Here is a 20,076-nt window from a genome sequence, read left to right on the forward strand (position 1 = left end):
TTGACCTGACTTGGGAGGGCATTGCCTCAATGATGGAATTTCAGAACATTGTGGTCAGCAACTGATTAGTCTCTATGTCTTGCTCTGTTTCCAGCCTCCATTTCTTTAACTGTTTCTCCAATTAAGCAGCCGGGTTTTCACTTTCTCCTAGTGGATCCTCTCTCAGAGCCTGGGGGCCCATTTTGGGTGGATAACAGTCTCCTAAGGCCTGCCATACATTCTGTTCCACTCGATCAAACCTGACCCCACCAATCATTGGATTGTCTGCCACATTTTTCAAACAGGCTCGGACCATTATTTCCTTTAACTTTGGGAGTCCTACCAACCTCACCAGCAGTGCCTTCAAGTCTCCTATAGCTAGCAATCGTTCTGTGGTTTCATCTTTCAAAAGCCCTGATCCACTTTCCCACTCCCTCACGTAAACTGGCAGCACGTTCTTCAGCCCTTCCAGATCCTGAGTTCCCCAAGGAATGTATTGTGGGTTTCTCCCCTCTTTTATAAGGAGCGGAAGCATCCTTCCCTGTTAGCCCTTTTTCCGTTTACCGACACTATTTCTCAATAATTCCCCCTTGGGCTCTGAGTCCGATGCTGTTTCTCATTCCTCTCATTCTTTAGGTATTGGGCCTTTTGCTTTCCTTGTCTCCCTTTCTGCTTCCTCTGTGCCACCTTCAATGCTTTTCTCTTTCGTCCTTCTTTCGTATAGCAATGAGTATTCCTCAATTGCTTTTTGTTCCCTTAGCCCACACAGCACACTAATCTCATGTTTCAGCTTTTCCTGCTCTCGTTGTATAGCTTCTACTTGCTCCTGCCTGTCCCTTTTCTCTCTTTCTCTTCTTTCCCTCAGTTCATTTTTGTCTTCCGCACTTCCCTCCCATTCCAACTGTCCCTCTATTTCTACTGTTCCCTTTATTACTGGACATGCTTCAGTGCCTCTTCATTCGAGTTGCGAGGAGGTCTATTCAATTCCTCCGTACCTGGGTGCAGGGGTGGGGGGGGGGGAATGATTCCTGCTTGCCTGTTTCCCGTAACTGCTCAGCTTGTTCTTATGCAGCTTTCCAAGTCACCACAGGTGTCTGACAAGCTATCTTCAGTTCCTCACCCTCTTTCCTGAAAAGTTTCAGTATTTCCATCTCCTGCCCTCTTTTGGTTTCTGTTTTTAGATTTATCTTTCTCCTTATAATTCTTAATTAGTCCTTCCATCTGATTGCATATATGTATATCAAAGCTACCTTCTTTTGGCCATTTAGTCAATAAATCCTTTGTTCTTTTTTCTCATTTCTCAGATATTTTTACGATACCATTTCTTGCCACTGGAAGTTTCTTACTTGGTATCTCAACTGTAGTTCCTTTATCCATCCTAACATATATTTCAGTCCAGCTAATGTATTATCTTTGCTCTCATATATAACTTCCTACGACCATTCAAGTCCAGTAGGGTTTTGTCAATAGTATAAGCAATTCCTAACTTTATAACTTGCAATTGTCCCTTAGCAATCTATCAATTCCTAAACGTCCTCAATTGCAGCTAGTTAATACAAACAACCTATTCTCATTCATTCAGCCTAAACCAATCCAATACTGCACCTTCAAAATGCACCAATCACTAACGGTTTCTTGAGAAATTTCTCTCTTAAAAAAAACTATCTTTAAATTCTTACGGTGCAAAATAAAATCAATCTGGATCTTGAGCTTCATGGAAACAAAACACAAACATTTAACTACCAACAAACAATTATACATACAAGTCATATTACAATGATTAAACTATAAGCTCTCTCTCTCTCTCTCTCTCTCTCTCTCTCTCACACACACACACAGACACACTGCGAACAGCCAAGAACTCGGCCATAAATCAATCTCTGTCAGCCAGAGCCTTACTTAAACAGACCCTTTGTTCATTTCCAAAAATCCTATTATCCTACAGGCTTTATCTAAAACATTTAACAGTCTAGTGACACTATAACAATATGACTATTCTCTGCTATTTTACTTATAATCATCCACTACCAATCTGCTGGCTTTCTAAACAGGTCTATCAGCACTTCCAGTAAAACAATTTCCCCTTCTTTATTCTGCCCCATCTATCTATAGGGTCTTATATTTCTGCCCTATCTCTCTATATGGTCTTATATACACCACGTGGACTTTTTACTGAAACAATCGCTACTTTCTACTCTTACCCATTACCCCACTGCGCAGTTTTCTTGACCAATTCTCTACGTCTCCTTCAGCAGCAATTTACTCCTCGCCTTTGGATCTTGGATCGGAAAGACCCTTCAGCAGGTTCCCGTACCTCCGAGTCCCCAAGGACCAATCCAAGCCAACAGAATACAGTCTGAATTCACAGCAAAAATACTAACCTTTTTTTGGTTGGGTACTCTTATTCTGTCAGCTTCGGGTGTGCCCCCAGTGGACTAAGAAGCACCCTATTATTGCCGCCCTCTGTCCAGGTGGGTCTCTGCATGACCCTGCTCGCAGTGCCAAATTTGTTGTGGAGAAAATATAGAGAATCACCAGGAGACGCAGAGAGTTCCTCAAGAAGTAGGTCTTTTATTTACAAACAAAAAACCGTGACACTGAGAAAGCAGATTCTCGAATGCCCACGAACCTCAGAGTCCGTGGAGCTTTATATCTTTTTTTATCATGTTTCTGTTAGCTTAAGAGCATGTCCAACTATATTAATTAAAGTACCTCACTTTAGCTACACAATAAACCAGTGATGTTAGTTCCCATTATCTCTTTAGTTGTACATTCTACTTTATGCTATTCTAATATCACGGTTAGATAGTTATTGCTAACTCTGCTACAGTGAAGTTCTATTCCAGACTAACCTGTCATGATAGATATTTAGCTGTTCCATCTGTTATAATAGTCTCCTGTCTCAAGCTGACTCTACTAACTATTAATTAGATATTTTAATGTCATGTCCCAAATATTTATGGTCCCAATCCTGTCATAATAACACTTAACAGAGAAACTTGCTTTAATACTTGTGTTATCTCATCTCGCCATCGTGACATTTCAGCCTTAACCTTACTCTGCTAATTGGTGTCAGAGCATTCCACTATTCTTATCCCATCCTGCCTTCCACAGACCACAGATTGCCAGTGAGGTCTTCATGGTTTTAACCCTTCCCATGCTTTCATGTTCTTTATTTTCCATAGAGGATACAGGCAGAGCCAAGTTTATGGTACGAAAATTTGCTCAGTTGTACAAGGGATGGGGTGGCTACAGGGAAGACTGAAAGAGCAATACAGTTACATGATCAAGGGAATAGATAGGCATTGCTGTGGTTGCAGATGTGAAACCAGGATGATATATTGTCTCTAATATGCCAATGAGTCACTGCTAAGCACCTGAGGAGGTACAAGTGAATAATCAATACTCTGGTTCCACATCTATACCAAAAGCATAGGTAAAAGAGGGGTTGTGATCCTACACTCAGAATTTAGGGAGCTGATTTGATTTGATTGGATTTGATTTATTGTCACGTGTACCTAAGTACAGTGAAAGGCTTTGTCTGCAAGCAGTACAAGCAGATCATAGTAAGCAAGCACATAAAGATCTTAGGGTGAATAAAACTTGAACAGAGTGAGGCATACAAGTTACACTGCTCAGGATATACGCAGTATTTGAAGTTATAAAGTCCATTAATCAGTTTGATAATGGCAGGGTAGAAGCTGTTCTTGAACTAGCTGATGTGTGTTGGAGCTTCTGTATCTTCTGCCTGATGAAAGAGGTTGTAGGAGAGTATTACTGGGGTGGATTGGAAATTAATAGCAAGACCTTAGAAGTAGTAATCTCTAGATTACTCAGTGCCAAGCACAAGTGAGTATCGAAATTGGGGATTTTAGATAAATGAAAATGTGGCTGGCAAAATGGTGCAAGAGGGAAGGCTTTAGATTCTTGGTTATCTGACTAGCTCTGGGGTAGATGGAATCAGTGAAAGATGAACAGTTCATACTTGAACAGTTGCAAGGCTGAGTTCTTCGCCAGACATTTTGCTCGTGCTATTGGGGGGAGTTTAAACTAACTACAGGAGGGTGGAAACCAATTGGTATTTCTCCCTGTTATAACCTAAGCGTGCAGAAAACTCGGAGAGATTAGATAACTTTGAAATAAGGAATAGTCAGTTAATTGTTGGAGCCAGAGAAAATGAAAAAGTAACAAAGTCAATATTAGGGTTAATGTGCATTTATATGAAAACGACTAGTGAATTGCAGGTAAAGATTGCCTTGAGAAAATTCAATGTCATGGCTATAATAGCTACTTCGTTAAAATGGACAGGACTGAGTAATACATATTTCTAAACAGAAGATTTTCAGGAGGCAGTGTAAGGGAGAAAGTTGGAGTGGGTGTTATCAGTATTGATTAAGAACAGCATTGCTGAACTGAAGAAAGAGGATGTCAAAGAGGGGTCAAGAATAGACTGTTTTGGCTCAAACTAATGAACAAAATAATACAGTTAAATTGCTTGATATAGTTTGTAGGCCAACAACCAGTCAGAAGGATGTAAAGAACGAATTTGCAAAGAAATTACAGAGGTAGAAAAATTGGCAAGTTATTAGAATATACACTTTTAATTAGTTGAATATAAATTGGGATAATAGTAATGTTAAGACCAGAGCTGGGCAAAGGTTCGTTGAGTGTGATCAGGAATATTTACTGCAGCCATGTGTTTCCTTTTCAATGCGAAAGGAGGCACTGTTAGACCCGGTTCTTGTGAATGAGGTGGACTAAACAGATGTGGTGTCAGTAGATGAACATTTAGGGGAGAATGGTGATTACATCATAAGGTTAGAGTAACTATGCAAAAGACATTGAGCAATCACAAGTAATAATAAACTGGGGGATAGTTATCCTTAATGAAGTAAGGATGGATCTTGGCTGAGTGAATTGGAGCCAAAGGTTGGCAGGAAAACATTGGGATGGATACCTTCAAAGAGGAGAGAATTTGCATGCAGTTGCAGCATTTTATCTTCAGAAAAGGGAGAGAAACTGAGTCCAGACCTGCCTGATGTAAAAGGGGGTAGTAATTAAAACAAAGAAGACTGATGTCAGGTAGAAAATATATTTGAATGCTAGCCCGAATATAGAATGTTCAGAAGGGAGATGAAAATAAGAGAAGCAATGAGGAAGTATGAAGAGAGATTGCGAGCTAGTTTAAAAAGGAACCTTATAATATAATTACAGGGAGAAGGCAGGAGAATGGCATTAAGTAAAATCCTCATTTGGAAACCAATGCAAACATATTGGAATGATGTCTTCTTTGCTGTAATATTTCTGTGATGACTATATTCCATGCAAGAATAAAGAAAATACATGGATTTCCTGATCTTATATAAAAGTTGAGATTGCGTTTATTCTTGTCTATGCTTTAAAGAAGCAGTGTAATGCAGTAGCTGGGAGTCAAGTTGATCATGTCTTTGATCGTGAACACTAGAACAATTCCAAAACGATATCAACATGAAAAATGAGAATTTGCCTTACATACTTCAATGATAGTTCAATGTTTACAAATTACAAATATGCTTCCAGAATGTTAACAATTAGTAAGGACTTCATTCAAAAGTTTTGGTTTGTATATGGCTGTGTTTTCAAGAAGTACAGTGCTTCTGTTTGTGCAAACATGCAAGAAGGGCTGTAATCAACTAAGAGAGGAAGCTTCTTTGACTTTTTTGGACGTATAATTCAGTTTCTTCAAATAAAACAATAAAAGCTGTGCGTAGCTGCTGACCATCACTGACATAAATGTGGGATTTTAAAGGCAGCAGTTAGAAATTTGTAAGTGGTCTGCCCAGGTAGGCTTTTGTATGTCCTCTATGATAACTGCAAGGTTCCATCTCCTATAAATATGTTATCAGGAAGCCACACTAATCCTTCCAACATTCTTATGGAAAATCAACTTCGATAAATACTTCAATATTGGTATTTGGGATCATTTCTGAAGCTTAAATCTATGTTCTACTTCTGTATTTTAGATTAGATTAGATTACTTACAGTGTGGAAACAGGCACTTCGGCCCAACAAGTCCACACCGCCCCGCCGAAGCGTAACCCACCCATACCCCTACATCGACATCTACCCCTTACCTAACACTACAGGTAATTTAGCATGGCCAATTCACCTGACCTGCACATCTTTGGACTGTGGGAGGAAACCGGAGCACCCGGAGGAAACTCACGCAGACACGGGGAGAACGTGCAAACTCCACACAGTCAGTCGCCTGAGGCGGGAATTGACCCGGGTCTCTGGCGCTGTGAGGTAGCAGTGCTAACCACTGTGCCACCGTGCCGCCCACTTCATTACCATTTATCTCTAGTCATTGAAAATACCTACAGCAATTGATGTGGCATGTTGTTAATCTTGAAGTCAATTGTGCTTCATGCATGGAAATTGAATAACATCTCCCATGTGCACATACCATGTAACTGTTCAGGCAGTTAACTATAGCAATAGTTACTTGGTTTAATCTATCCAATTAAAAATAAATCCTATTATAAACCTACAGGTATACAACAATTACTAGTATAATAACTTTGTGTCGAAAACATTCATGAGAACTTTTGAAGTTTTTACAAAATGAAACAAGTTGGCACTTGAATTTATTATTACTTCCAAATAAAGTTTTAGTCATGATGTAATAAACTATTATTCTGGTTGTATTGGACGAAATTGAATTTTGAAATAATTTTTACAGTAAGATGGTTTTGAATCATTTCAAAATTAACTTAATTTAACAGATTATAGTTGAAGATTGAACTTTTGAGATTTTTGAAAAAGATCAGAAGCACACGATTGCAGAAACTTTCATCCAAGTTGACTTTACAAAACACACTGGTTTTCAACTGAAATTCTTTATGTTGTTAATTTTTTGTTCGATTAGATGCATAGGCAGCTAAAAGATTGCATCATGAATAACTCAAAATATTAGGCAACTGTTTGATACAATATCAAGCATTTGAAATCATATGTTTGATTATAATACAACCATAATACTTTTATATTTTAGTTGAGAGAATTTATTGTAAAATAAAACTTGCCCAAGGGACATCTTCAGCTATTACTTTAGCAACAAAGAAAATGAGTTCTGTTTCATGCTGTGCTAAGTGCTCCATTGGAACATGAATAAAGTTAAAAATCACACAACACCAGGTTATAGTCTAACAGGTTTAATGGGAAGCACACTAGCTTTCGGAGCGACGTTCCTTCATCAGGTGATTGTCACCTGATGAAGGAGCGTCGCTCCGAAAGCTCGTGTAACTTGTAACTTGTAACTTTGTCCACCCCAGTCCAACACCGGCATCTCCAAATCATAACATGAATAAATGCTGCCTACAGCAGTTAGGTTAAATGATTTGAGAGTAACCATTGTTGACAACCAGGCTATGAACAGAAAGTTTTTTAAAAGATGTGTTAAAACTCATGGTTGCTTCTTAGTTTAATTTAAACATCCTGGATGAGGGGAAAGTTACAGGATGATTGTTAACAAATATGCTAGTTTAACATAATGACATTAAATTATGCTTTCAGCATTCTATGTGCCAGCAATACTGTCACTCTTGATGAGTGCACTAAAAATTCAAGTGCAGTTCTTACTTCAGCATAAAATGTTTGCATATAATTCCATATTTAATGGATTTATTAAATAAGAAGTATATGGCCTTCGGAGAATTTGTATCCAATGTTGTTTTTCCAAATTAATTTAACAGATTTTGGTATATTCCTGGATTGCCTTTCCTCCTAAAGACAATGTGGGATCGATAGTTGAAAACTGCATTTATTTGTTTTTACTTAATGATCTTCAATCAGAAGAGTAAAAGGAAAAAAAAGTTTCAATATTTTCTGTTACCTCACAACAATGTGCAATATCTGATGTAGAATTATATAAAACATACAGCCCAGAAAATGGCCATTCAGCCCAACTAGTGCATACCAGTGTTTCTGCTCCACTCAGTCCTTCTGTCATCGTCCATCATCTAATTCAGTCAGTTTCTTATCTAACTTTCCCTTTGATTAATCGATGCTAGTCACTTTAACTGGTCTTTGTAGTAACCACTTACACATTCTTACAAATCTGGTACAGATGTTTGTTCTGAATTCTCTACTTAATTTCTTGGTGACTATGTTAGCTTTGCTTTTTCCTGCAATTTGAAACACCATCTCTGTATCTTCCTTAGGAATACCTTTCTTAATTTTAAATACTTTATTAATTCTCCCCTCAGCCTTCACTTTAAAAAAAAAGAAGACAAAAAAAATTCTTTCATGATAGGTACAAACTTGAAATTCAAACATCGGCAAAGTGTAATCTAACTTACATAGGTTTAACATAACTTATCCACTTTCCCCGATCTTAAGTATCAAAAATTCCACTCAACAATAACCTTTCCTAGGAGTCTAGGTTGTGTTTCATGGGGAACTGGGTTTTAATTCAAGTTTAGGTACATAGAATGAATAACACAGAAACAAGACATTTGATGCCACAAGTTTATGCTGTTATCTATCCTCCATAGGAATCTCATCTTACTCTTTTCTGTTCAATTTTATCAGTAATACCTTGTCGTTTTTCTCAGTGATGAATTTATTTAGCTTTTGCTAAAGTGTATTTATACCATTTCTAGCAGATTTTTCACTTTAATTGTATTCTGGGTAAAGAACATTCTCCTGAATTCCCTGTTGAATTTATTAGTTTCCAACTCCTACTCACACAGAAGTATCCTGGTTTATGATATGATAAATAAAAAGATTAAAGTTTTGGTTGATCATGTTTAAGGACAGTCTGTTGATGACTGTAAGGATGATGCTTATGGTATTTTTTAAATACCTAATTTAATATACATTTCCATATCTTCTCAGTATCTCAGGAACTGTGTTACCTTTACAAATGTACTAGCTGATTCTGAATATACAGTTTTATAGGATGGTGTATTCCACATTTGCAAACTGTAATTTGTGATGAGTTTGTTTGCAACCAGCTTGATTCCGTGCTACAATTCCCTGATTTTACAAAGAATTATTCCTGATAAACACTGTGAGTTCTATTCAAGAAATTCCTCAAGAAGATGATCCCTTAATCTCCTCACCTTCAAGGATTATAATGCAAGTTAGTTCCTTGATAAATGAGATTTACTCAGCCCTCAGCTGGTGAGTTGCCCAAGAGTGTGTGTGTGTGTGTGAGAGAGAGGGTGTGAGGGAGAGACAGTGTGTGTATGTGAGTGAGTGTGTGTGAGGGAGAGAGGGTGTGTGTATGTGAGTGAGTGTGTGTGAGGGAGAGAGTGTGTGTGTGTACGTGAGTGAGTGTGAGTGAGCAAGAGAACATGTGTGTGTGAGCGAGAGAGGAGAGTCATAGAGTCATAGAGATGTACAGCATGGAAACAGACCCTTTGGTCCAACCCGTCCATGCCGACCAGATATCCCAACCCAATCTAGTCCCACCTGCCAGCACCCGGCCCATATCCCTCCAAACACTTCCTATTCATATACCCATCCAAATGCCTCTTAAATGTTGCAATTGTACCAGCCTCCACCACTTCCTCTGGCAGCTAATTCCATTCACCCTCTGTGTGAAAAAGTTGCCCCGCAGGTCTCTCTTATCTTTCCCCTCTAACCCTAAACCTATGCCCTCTAGTTCTGGAGTCTCCCATCCCAGGGAAAAGACTTTGTCTATCTACCCTATCCATGCCCCTCATAATTTTGTAAACCTCTATAACGCCATCCCTCAGCCTCCGACACTCCAGGGAAAATAGCCCCAGCCTGTTCAGGCTCTCCCTATAGCTCAAATCGTCCAACCCTTGCAACATCCTTGTAAATCTTTTTTGAACGCTTTCAGGTTTTGCAACATCTTTCCAATAGGAAGGAGACAGAATTGCATGCAATATTCCAACAGTGGCCTAACTAATGTCCTGTACAGCCTCAACATGACCTCCCAACTCCTGTACTCAATACTCTGACCAATAAAAGAAAGCATACCAAACGCCGCCTTCACTATCCTATCTACCTGTGACTCCATTTTCAAGGAACTATGAACCTGCACTCCAAGGTCTCTTTGTTCAGCTGTTAGCAAGTCTATATGTGTGTGAGTGAGGGAGTGGGGAATGTGTGTCTGTGTGAGCAAGAGCGAGAGAGTGTGAATGAGAACAAGAGAAAGAGTGTGGGTGAGTGAGAGAGAGTGTGTGTGTCAGCAAGAGACAGTGTATGCGTGTGTGTGTGTGAGCAAGAGAGACAGAGAATGTGTGTATGAGAGAAGGTGAGTGTGTGTGAGTGGGAGTGTGTGTGTGTGTGTGGGGGGGGTGTTGGGTGGGTAGATTGTGTATGTGGGAAGGAGAGAGAGTGCGTGTGTGGGAAGGAGAGAGAGTGCGTGTGTGGGAAGGAGAGAGAGTGCGTGTGTGGGAAGGAGAGAGAGTGCGTGTGTGGGAAGGAGAGAGAGTGCGTGTGTGGGAAGGAGAGAGAGTGCGTGTGTGGGAAGGAGAGAGAGTGCGTGTGTGGGAAGGAGAGAGAGTGCGTGTGTGGGAAGGAGAGAGAGTGCGTGTGTGGGAAGGAGAGAGAGTGCGTGTGGGAAGGAGAGAGAGTGCGTGTGGGAAGGAGAGAGAGTGCGTGTGGGAAGGAGAGAGAGTGCGTGTGGGAAGGAGAGAGAGTGCGTGTGGGAAGGAGGGAGAGTGCGCGTGTGGGAAGGAGGGAGAGTGCGCGTGTGGGAAGGAGGGAGAGTGTGCACGTGTGGGAAGGAGGGAGAGTGTGCACGTGTGGGAAGGAGGGAGAGTGTGCACGTGTGGGAAGGAGGGAGAGTGTGCACGTGTGGGAAGGAGGGAGAGTGTGCACGTGTGGGAAGGAGGGAGAGTGTGCACGTGTGGGAAGGAGGGAGAGTCTGTGCGTGTGGGCAGGAGGGAGAGAGTGTGTATGTGTGGGAAGGAGGGAGAGAGAGTGTGTGTGTGTGTGGGAAGGAGGGAGAGTGTGCGTGTGGGAAGGAGGGAGAGTGTGCACGTGTGGGAAGGAGGGAGAGTCTGTGCGTGTGGGAAGGAGGGAGAGAGAGTGTGTGTGTGTGGGAAGGAGGGAGAGAGTGTGTGTGTGTGGGAAGGAGGGAGAGAGTGTGTGTGGGAAGGAGGGAGAGAGAGTGTGTGTGTGTGTGTGTGGGAAGGAGAGAGAGAATGTGCGTGTGGAAAGGAAGAGAGTGTGCGTGTGGGAAGGAGGGAGAGTGTGCGTGTGGGAAGGAGGGAGAGTGTGCGTGTGGGAAGGTGGGAGAGTGTGCGTGTGGGAAGGTGGGAGAGTGTGCGTGTGGGAAGGTGGGAGAGTGTGCGTGTGGGAAGGAGGGAGAGTGCGTGTGGGAAGGAGGGAGAGTGTGCGTGTGGGAAGGAGGGAGAGTGCACGTGTGGGAAGGAGGGAGAGAGAGTGTGTGTGTGTGGGAAGGAGAGAGAGAATGTGCGTGTGGAAAGGAAGAGAGTGTGCGTGTGGGAAGGAGGGAGAGTGTGCGTGTGGGAAGGAGGGAGAGTGTGCGTGTGGGAAGGAGGGAGAGTGTGCGTGTGGGAAGGAGGGAGAGTGTGCGTGTGGGAAGGAGGGAGAGTGTGCGTGTGGGAAGGTGGGAGAGTGTGCGTGTGGGAAGGTGGGAGAGTGTGCGTGTGGGAAGGTGGGAGAGTGTGCGTGTGGGAAGGAGGGAGAGTGCGTGTGGGAAGGAGGGAGAGAGAGTGTGTGTGTGTGTGTGTGGGAAGGAGAGAGAGAATGTGCGTGTGGAAAGGAAGAGAGTGTGCGTGTGGGAAGGAGGGAGAGTGTGCGTGTGGGAAGGAGGGAGAGTGTGCGTGTGGGAAGGTGGGAGAGTGTGCGTGTGGGAAGGTGGGAGAGTGTGCGTGTGGGAAGGTGGGAGAGTGTGCGTGTGGGAAGGAGGGAGAGTGCGTGTGGGAAGGAGGGAGAGTGTGCGTGTGGGAAGGAGGGAGAGTGTGCACGTGTGGGAAGGAGGGAGAGTCTGCGCGTGTGGGAAGGAGGGAGAGAGAGTGTGTGTGTGTGGGAAGGAGAGAGAGAATGTGCGTGTGGAAAGGAAGAGAGTGTGCGTGTGGGAAGGAGGGAGAGTGTGCGTGTGGGAAGGAGGGAGAGTGTGCGTGTGGGAAGGAGGGAGAGTGTGCGTGTGGGAAGGAGGGAGAGTGTGCGTGTGGGAAGGAGGGAGAGTGTGCGTGTGGGAAGGAGGGAGAGTGTGCGTGTGGGAAGGAGGGAGAGTGTGCGTGTGGGAAGGAGGGAGAGTGTGCGTGTGGGAAGGAGGGAGAGTGCGCGTGTGGGAAGGAGGGAGAGTGTGCACGTGTGGGAAGGAGGGAGAGTGTGCACGTGTGGGAAGGAGGGAGAGTGTGCACGTGTGGGAAGGAGGGAGAGTGTGCACGTGTGGGAAGGAGGGAGAGAGTGTGTATGTGTGGGAAGGAGGGAGAGAGAGTGTGTGTGTGTGTGGGAAGGAGGGAGAGAGTGTGTGTGTGGAAAGGAGAGAGAGAATGTGTGTGTGGGAAGGAGAGAGAGTGTGTGGGAACATAGAACATAGAACATAGAAAATTACAGCGCAGTACAGGCCCTTCGGCCCTCGATGTTGCGCCGACCGAAGCCTACCTAACCGACACTAGCCCAATAACCTCCATATGCTTATCCAATGCCCGCTTGAATGACCATAAAGAGGGAGACTCCACCACTGATACTGGCAGGGCATTCCATGAACTCACAACCCGCTGAGTAAAGAATCTACCCCTAACATCTCTCCTATATCAACCTCCCCTTAATTTAAAGCTGTGTCCCCTAGTAACAGCTGACTCCATACGCGGAAAAAGGTTCTCACTGTCAACCCTATCTAAACCCCTAATCATCTTGTACACCTCTATCAAATCGCCCCTAAACCTTCTTTTCTCCAATGAGAACAGCCCCAAGTGCCTCAGCCTCTCCTCATACGATCTTCCTACCATGCCAGGCAACATCCTGGTAAACCTCCTCGGCACCTGTTCCAGTGCCTCCACATCCTTCCTATAGTATGGCGACCAAAACTGTACACAACACTCCAGATAAGGCCGCACCAGAGTCTTATACAACTGCAACATGACCTCAGGACTCTGGAACTCAATTCCTCTACCAATAAAGCCCAGTACGCCATATGCCTTCTTCACAGCACTATTTACCTGGGTGGCAACTTTCAGAGATTTGTGTACGTGGACACCAAGATCCCTCTGCTCATCCACACTACCAAGTAGCCTACCATTAGCCCAGTAATCCATCTTCTTGTTACTCCTACCAAAGTGAATGACTTCACACTTAGCTACATTGAACTCCATTTGCCACCTTTCTGCCCAGCTCTGCAACTTATCTATATCCCGCTGTAACCTGCCACATCCTTCTTTGCTGTCCACCACTCCCCCGACTTTTGTATCATCCGCAAACTTGCTCACCCAGCCTTCAAGCCCCTCCTCCCGGTCATTTATAAAAATGACAAACAGCAATGGTCCCAAAACAGATCCTTCTGGAACACCGCTAGTAACTGCACTCCAAGATGAACCTTTACCATCAACTACTACCCTCTGTCTCCTTCCAGCCAGCCAATTCCCAATCCAAACCTCATCCTAGTTTCAAACTTCCAGCTCAGCACTGTCTCCTTGACTTGTCCGGAATTGTCGAACCTGCCTATCTCCTTTTCCACCTATCCACTCCACCCTCTCCTCCTTGACCTATCACCTTCATCTCCTCCCCCACTGGGTGCATTATACTCTATGCTACTCTCTCCCCACCCCCACCCTCCTCTAGCTTATCTCTCCATGCTTCAGGCTCACTGCCTTTATTCCTGACGAAGGGCTTTTGCCCGAAACGTCAATTTCGCTGCTCGTTGGATGCTGCCTGAACTGCTGTGCTCTTCCAGCACCACAAATCCAGTATTTGCTTTCCAGCATCTGCAGTCATTGTTTTTACCTCCTTTTTATATCTGTCAGCCTGACTCACTGACTGGGGCTATTAACCTGGGCTAATCAGGGATCTCATACTGAATGAAATCCACTTGGCCTCATTCCAATCATTACATGGCACAATAAACTGGTAACATGTTTTTAAAAGGTCAACAATCACTTCCACAATTTTTTGTTTTTAAGACTGTCCTTTACTCTCTATTCAGAAATATAGAAAAACAAACAGATATGGTCTTTATATCACAAAGCAGATGATCTCAACCACTGAAGAGAATGAGTTTGCATTTAGGTTAGTGTGATTACTTTTTTGCAGTAAATATAAGTCTTTGAAAGAAATTATAATGTATTCTAAGTATGCTTCAGCTTTAAATTTAACCATATAAACTGAGTTACAGGTAGATGCACAAGTTGCAAGAGTATTTTTGCTTTCCATCAGTTTGCAGCATTGATGCTCTGAAACCATAACAGATTATATTGTTGAAATATTTCTAACTTCAGTTATCAATGAGAGAGAATTGGATGAATTTCTACAAATTCAACATAATAATTTTTCACATAGATTTAATTTCAATTACATAATTTTAGATGAAGCATAAATCGCTGTAGAAGAAATAATTGAAGTGGAATAGAAAAAGTATCCTATATTTGTTTATTACAAAATATATGCATGTACAGATGTTACTCTATAAAAAGGATCTCAATCAAATTTCATAATTAAATATGTTTAATGATGTTAATCAATGTCTCAACAATTTAAAGACACTGAACAGTTGAAACCACACATCATTTATATAGAGCAGAACAAGATTGAGAAAAGTATATTTTGTCCAATTAATTAATATTTCTGTGGTGTGTCTGTCATGATTGAAACGTTTGTATTTGTGGTTTTTAGTTTTAAAAATCCTTCTGTGAGTATTCTTGAAAAGCCAGCATTTGTTCCCATCCCTAATTTCCCATGTAAAGGTGCAGACAAGCCACCTTCTTGAATGACTGTAGTTAACAGTGCTGTTAGGAAATGTATTCCAGGATTTTGATTCAGTGGCACTAAAGGATTAGTGATATAATTCCAAGCAGATGACAAGTGATCTGAAGGGCAATTTGCAGTTGTTTCCATGTTTCTTCATTCCTTATCCTTGTATATGGCTAGAAGGTGGTGTTGAAGAAGCCTTGGCAAGTTGCTGCAGTGAATTTTGTAGATGGTGAAAACAACTGTTATTGTACACCAGAGTGAGTAGCTGTTGAATGTTTTAATGAGGTTCTGATCAAGTTTGCTTTGAATAGTGTAAAGCTTATTGTATTGTTTATGAGAATTGCAGTTGTATGAGATTATCATGGACAATCTGGCTGAAATTTAGCTGTACTAGTAGCTTCCTCCAAGTCTCCTGCTCTTAATCCTTCTTTTACTCTCGTACTGATTTGCAATGGATAAATAGTAAGTTAATTGTAAGGCCTTCTATCACTTTTAACTGTTGACTTTGTTTTCTCTGATTGTTAATTTTTTGGTGTCTTTAAGACTCTTAAGTCACCTTGATCCTTTATATTCCAGACATTTTACTTCATATAAACTGGGTAGAAAGACAGGTAAAATTAGTGAGTTATCTGTCATTCAAATACAAATTTTATTGTCATTTCTGATATTCACTCCAAGGATCAAGGGTTGGGATGAAGCACCCAATAAAGCATGCAGAAACTTTAGAAATGTATTCAAAGCAGTCTTCAGTTAGCCCATTAGGAGTCCTATGGCAGAATCCCCTGCAGATTTCCTGCCAGGTTGAAAAGTTGGCCACTAGTAGAAAGAATTAAGAGCTTCACCAGGTTAGGTGAATATTTCCTTTTTGGGGACACAAGAATCAGGATTGTTCCACTGTCCCCGTGATGAATAAAGTTTTGGTGCATGGTCTTGGACTTGTCAGCATCACTCTCAAAATCACGTAAAAGAGTCACATGTGGTTATCTCCTACCTGCAGCTGTTTTTCATTATCTTCTCTCCCAGCTGTGGATGAAGTGTGTTAGCAATAGTTAAATGAAGTTCAGTAGTTAAATTTGCCAGTGTTCCCTGCTACCTATTGAATCTGCACAACCATCTTGTTAGAAAAGCTTTCTACCTGAAAATTCCACTGAGTTAAAATCTATCTGTCATGTATCTGCTGCAGGTCTGGAATGATTGAACCAAGATTGATTAGAGATGAGCATGTCTACTAAGCCAAGTTAAGTTTAGGGACTGTTTTCTAACTTTGTACTTCCAGCAGGGAAAAATAAGCCTTCAGAAAATCATGAACAGTTAACAAATTTCTGATATGTGCATTATGGCACACATGACTCCCAGCTGCAAATATGAGGATAATAAAATCAAAGCAGCTCAAAAGTCAAATTGTCCTTCAAAATTCATGTTTTATGAAGACACCATTGTTAACCAGTTCCAGCTGTTACCTGTGTCTAAAAAGCGTTTTTGCCTTGAACGTATGAATGTGTTTGAAGACATTTTAGCAATAAGCTATGATGTGTATATCAAATGAAACTTGTGCTTGATTAATTTGTCTAAATCTTGTATCCAGAGATTCTTCTTCTCCTTGAGACAGAGTATTGTTAGTCAAAGAAAGAGTGTTTTGCTTCTGCAGGGTTTTTGTTCTTTCTGTACAAGCATAGCAAATTCTAGTTAAGGGGCATTACTTCTGATGTTCAAACTTGGTTCCACAGTTTTGAGCCAGAAACAAGTATATTCGATAAGTCTTAGTGAACCCAAAAGCGGTGGAAGGAGGCGCTGATGTTATTTTCTGCGAGGAAAGAAAACTGGATTGCTGATTATCTAATACAGTGCTTACTATTGCAGAAAGCAAAGCTCAACATGTCAATACAACCTGAATATTTGGCCAACTGTCCTGTGGCTCAGTGTCGCAACATAATGGGAAAAGACTCTGAAGTTTTGACAGCCAAGCTGGCTGGTGATGGTCAATGTGATGCCTGGTAGCATTGCATAAGATTAAGGCAAACTGCAGCATATATAAATGTAGATCTAAGAAAGTGATTGGAGTATTCAAACTCAAAAAAATGTGACCACAGTGACAAAATTCCTGCTGTGCTCAGTGACTGTTCCAAGTTAATCTTTGCCATTATATATAACCACACTGCCATACGCAAACACAAGTTGCAGAAGCGATTGTTGGATTTGTGTAGGTGTAGCGACATCTCTGGTGATGTGTCTGATATTATTTGTCCTCACAACTCACAGTGTCCATGTGTGAATGGGTTGCTCATGACACCTAAAAGTAATGCCCTTCATGCTATTTGATCTCAGATAGCAGTGCTTTATTTTAAAATCTAATTTGTTTTAAAATTTGTCTTTCACAGTATGAACCAAGTGACAAACACAACCTAAAATGTACATTTTCATATGTCTTTCAGGAAACAGTGGAATATGCCTTCCTTATAATTTTTACAATTGAAACATTTTTGAAGATTATTGCATATGGACTGCTGTTACACCCCAATGCTTATGTAAGAAATGGATGGAACTTGATGGATTTTGTAATTGTAATTGTGGGGTAAGTCTAACATTTAATGCAATCCAATGTTAGCCATTTTAACTTCTTTGGACTTATTAAAATAACCTGCATTACAATTCAGGAGGTTATGAAATGCACGGTAGGTGGATTAGCATAGAAATCACAAAATTTAGATACTAGATACATGGCTTGGAAATTCTGCTGTTTGTTACATTTCTTCATAAGTTTCATCACTTCAGTGAAAAATGTAAAGGAGTTTTAATACTTTTGCTGTCATTGGCCCATACAGTACAAAGCAATCTCCTAAACTTATGATTTAAAGTTTATGTCACTCACATTATTTACTTTTGAGAAACTGATTTTCCACCTGGCGTGGTTGATAGTGTGGAGCAAGATTGCAGGTTTGTGACCAGTATCACACCACATACAGATCCCAGTTCTGAGGTAGCCTCCAAGCATCTGAAGAGTGTCGATCAAATGATATGTTTCCTCATCATTACTAAAGTGTTGCTTTCCATATTTCAATTGTGATTGTTTGTGACTTGATAGGCAACTGTTTTTGGGTGGCTGAACACAGAAAATCTGAAGGAGAAGTTTTGGATGAGGAAAGGAAGTTGAATGAGCAACAAAATATTATGATTTCAGCTGATGTCTCTACTGAACAAGCCAAATATTAGACTGAAATCTGGCTTGATCGATTTTTTTTTAAATTGATGAGTAGCCTGACCCTGAAATACAAACATTCAATGCTACAAGTATTTATTTTAACAGGAAAACAGAAATGTATAATAAGTACAATAGAGTAAACCAAGCTATTTACATATCACACAACATGAAAGATTTGAAACACAGTAATAATACTGTATCCCATCCTCATAACATTGCAGCACTTGAATATCAGAGAGAATTAGCTTCTCCTTCATAGCTATAGTTTTAACTTTACATTTTTTTTCCAATTCACATTCTTGAGAATTTGTTAGCCTCTTTCTTGATTATTCACACACCTGTGCTTAGATTTGCTCAGCTGGAGATGACTCCTCTAGTTTCTAACTGAACACTTCTGGTCAGGAACTTTCAAACTAAATTTCTTGCATTGTGATGACCTCTTTACTAACAGGTGTAAACGTTCAATTGTTGAGAAGAAACTATTTCATATAACTCACTCCAAACAGGACGTCTGTGAACTGAAACTAAAAAACTTCCAAGCAATGGGTTTTTCCCGTAAATCCTGATTCTTCTCAACTGAAAGCAAGCTAATGCTCTTCAATGTTTCCCCTGTTCACTCATAAAACTCTTCCAAAACATTATAACCACACACACCCCTCCCCACACCCATATACCCACCACCCACACACAAAAAAAACATGCCCTCACACTCTAATACATTCTGTCCCTCTCTCGCAGTCGTTTTAAAAAAAAATTCGATTCCAGAAAAACTGATGAGTTAATCATTAACCCCACTTATTCAAAATTCAAACTTTAAAATAAATTATATTTATACATATATAGATCACTAAACTTACCTCACATCTTCCCCAAAGAACAATGAAAATGTATCTATAAGAAGCATTTCATTGCCCTTTAAAAATTACAATAACACTATTTCTATATCACATTAGTATTCGTAATATATTGGCATTAAACATTCATTGTGTGACAGAGCACCCATATTTTACTTAAGTCCATCAGTACCACATTACTTGGTGTCCTTCATATATGCCCTTGATAAAGCATCCATAATTACGTTTTATTTTTTAAACTCTAATGAAGTAATTATAAGTTCTCATCTCAAGACTTTTCTGTGAAATTGTGGTATATATAAATAACGGCTTCTTTCACATTGTTGGTGATGCATATTTCAAAATGATGCAGAGTCATCTTATGACTCAATGTCTTCTTCTCAATTGTTTATTATACATCGTTGGGATAGCATGATGGAATGCAAGCCCCATTATTCCTAAAGTCAAGACAAAAGTTAAAGATTTTTAAAAAGTATGCAGTATTCTCCAATTTGCTTGACATTCATTTGCAGGTTGACTGAAACTATGGACCAGGCTTCTGTATTTAACAAGAATGACTATTTATTGTAAAGAAATAAAATGTAGCTACAGATAAACAAATATGAACTTTCAGCATGTAATTATACCAGTTAAAATTCTTACTTGCTTCTATGCTCCCCCTTACATCCACAGATACTGCCAAAAAATTGATATTATGAACAGAGAGAAAACTGGGAAAAGAGTTTGGTGGTCTCTGTTCACAGGAGCTGCTCAGATAGTCCCTGAGTTGATCAGAATGCTGCTTTTTAGTCTTCCTTCTCTCGATACTTCCACTGGTTTCAGCAGGCACAGAGTGGCTGGTTTACACTTCTAGAATGTCATTGTCTTTTTAATAAAAAGTCATAATTTACTGCAACTGCTGAAGGAAAAAGAAATTGGTTTTCAGGCTTAAAATGGCTTTTACTACAGAGAACAGAGCGGGTGAAGGTCTGATAACTTCTCTCTCTCTTGTTCAGAGCCCCAAACTTTTCAGAAACTTGAGAATGAATCAAAAAGTTTTTGGTAGCTGATAGCATTGCTCTAAGCACTAGTGACCAGTTATCAATCAGGTACTTGTTGCAGCTGAAGCGCCATTGTACACACCTGTATTGCAACTCATCTGTACCCCTT

The 20,076-nt window shown here is 40.8% G+C and overlaps 1 protein-coding gene across 6 annotated transcripts in view; it reads left to right on the forward strand.

Annotated features, from left to right (window-relative positions):
* Positions 1-20,076, forward strand: part of LOC140483762 (voltage-dependent L-type calcium channel subunit alpha-1D-like) — a 600,966-nt gene that overhangs the window by 196,845 nt on the left and 384,045 nt on the right. For all 6 annotated transcript variants that reach the window (XM_072582290.1, XM_072582291.1, XM_072582293.1 and 3 more), the window contains exon 4: positions 17,307-17,446. In XM_072582290.1, the coding sequence (XP_072438391.1) occupies positions 17,307-17,446 (140 nt within the window). The remainder of the gene's footprint in view (positions 1-17,306; positions 17,447-20,076) is intronic.

Source organism: Chiloscyllium punctatum, chromosome 12 (assembly GCF_047496795.1).
Source record: "Chiloscyllium punctatum isolate Juve2018m chromosome 12, sChiPun1.3, whole genome shotgun sequence".
NCBI classification, from domain to species: Eukaryota; Metazoa; Chordata; class Chondrichthyes; order Orectolobiformes; family Hemiscylliidae; genus Chiloscyllium; species Chiloscyllium punctatum.